Genomic DNA, 1,991 nt, shown 5'->3' with positions numbered 1-1,991 from the left:
TTAGGCGACGGTTGTAGCGACGGTTTAGTGATCCGTAACCGGAGGTCGCGTCGCCTTCTCTCAGCGACGGTTTCTCAATAACCGTTACAATGTAGCGACGGTTTTGTCGAACAACACCGTCGCTATGTTAGTAACGGTTTGTTAAACAGTCGCTAATGTAACGACGGTTTAGTTTAACCGTCGCTTATATTAGCGACGGTGTTTATCACAATACCGTCGCTATACTAAGCGACGGTTATATAAAAATCGTCGCTCTAGCGACGGAATTTGACGTAGCCGTCGCTATATTAAGCGACGGTGTAATATACAACCGTCGCGATATTAAGCGACGGTTTTAGAAAAACCGTCGCCTTTTTCTATTATTTTTTTTTAAAATTTCCCTTAAATATGTATAAAAATATATTGTGTCCAGTACAATTGAAAAAAAAATAACAAAATTTGAGAAATGTAATCATATTACTAATCCACAAATGTTAATGAAAGTGTTTGGTACAAATGTCGTAAAAAAAATCAAAAAAAACTATCCTCAGGTGACTGGGTCTCGTCATCGTCGTCATCTCCATCCTCGTACCCCTGCGTCGGAGGAACATAACTTTGTGATAATCTGTGGGTACGAGATGAAGAAGCAACTGATGCGCCACGTGATCGACCCCTGTGAGAAGTGCCTGGTCCAAGCAGCGTGCGGCCTGATGTATGCGCAGTAGCTCCCTGTGACATGCCTGCAACTAAGACTCGGACCTGCTCTTCTAGTGACACCATGCGATCTCTCAGCATGGCGTTCTCCGCCTCTGTTGCCTGCATCCTCTCGTAAAGTTCATCGTTACGGCGTAACGATGAATCTAGAGTCTGTCGCATGTCTGCCATCTGCTGGGACTGAGACGACTGACTGACACCCGATGACCCACCACGTCTACCCGGAGCCATCTCATCTGGATATAAGGTGCTGGCCATCGACCCACACCCGTACATCCTCCCCTTCTTCTTCCCCCCAACCACACTCTTGAACATGCTGTTCACCGACCGCGGGCTGGGAACAGCATGCTCTGATCCATCATCTACAGGGGTCATCGACTCCGCCATGTAGCGCTCCATCTCCTCCTGTGATGTTGATAAAAAATGAATCATATCGATTATTCTTAATGTAAACGTTAATGTGAATAATGATATTTCATAAACTTACGTGAAGCAGGCGTGATCGCGTGTCAACGAACGATCCATCGTCATGCCGATGTGTGTGAACGTATAGCTCCCATGACGTTGGATCTCTGCCATGTCGTGCTCGCTAAAATAAACTCATTAATTGTAAAACATTAACATATAAGCTCATTAATTGTAAAACATTAACATTTATAAATAATGAGATGAGAAACATATATATATATATATATGNTCTTACGGTTGCATGGACATCGTAATTTCCCATCCAATAAACACTCAGGATGACTTAGTGCAAATGACACAAATGTCTCAACACCAACACAAAATTCACTACTCAAGAACCCATTTTCCAACCTACGATACATCCAACTTCTATCTGTGTTATCCATTGAAGCCTACAAGTTTTTAAATATGAAAAAAATCATGCATTATTTACAAAATAAATAATCTATTACGCTAAATTTCATAAATCAAATACTACGTTAAAATTCATAAATAAACTACTACGTGAAAATTAAAATTTCATATCTTGTAAAGAAAACGCTTTAAAAACCTGATGTGCGCGAAGATTTGCAGATCCACGTAACGTTGGAAGATCACACACCGACGAGCGAATCTACGAAATTATATAGTCTCGCTAATACCAGAGAAGAAAGACGAAAATCGATGAAGAAAATGTTCGCGAACCTCGGTATATAAAGAACCATAGCGACGGTTTTTTTCATAAACCGTCGCCATTAGCGACAGTTTTAATTTAAACCGTCGCTCATTGCGACGAGTTTTGATACACCGTCGCCGATCTAGATCGGCGACGGTTTATGCAAGCCATCGCT

General features: G+C 41.7%; 1 protein-coding gene across 1 annotated transcript; it reads right to left on the bottom strand.

Annotated features, from left to right (window-relative positions):
• Positions 1 to 480: 480 nt before the first annotated feature.
• LOC140979653 (uncharacterized) lies at positions 481 to 1,754 on the bottom strand. Its single transcript, XM_073445158.1, has 2 exons — positions 1,712 to 1,754; positions 481 to 1,098 (listed from the first exon to the last, which is right to left on the bottom strand). The coding sequence occupies exon 2, from the start codon at positions 1,090 to 1,092 to the stop codon at positions 511 to 513; it is 582 nt and encodes a 193-aa protein (XP_073301259.1). The 5' UTR covers positions 1,093 to 1,098; positions 1,712 to 1,754; the 3' UTR covers positions 481 to 510.
• Between the last annotated feature and the right edge of the window lie 237 nt (positions 1,755 to 1,991).

Source organism: Primulina huaijiensis, chromosome 6 (genome assembly GCF_012295235.1).
Source record: "Primulina huaijiensis isolate GDHJ02 chromosome 6, ASM1229523v2, whole genome shotgun sequence".
NCBI classification, from domain to species: domain Eukaryota; kingdom Viridiplantae; phylum Streptophyta; class Magnoliopsida; order Lamiales; family Gesneriaceae; genus Primulina; species Primulina huaijiensis.
This window is presented reverse-complemented; position numbering and strand designations above follow the sequence as displayed.

Bases quoted from the DNA above. Each gene is read 5' to 3' on its own strand.
- LOC140979653 (XM_073445158.1), bottom strand. From the start codon at position 1,092: ATGGAGCGCTACATGGCGGAGTCGATGACCCCTGTAGATGATGGATCA.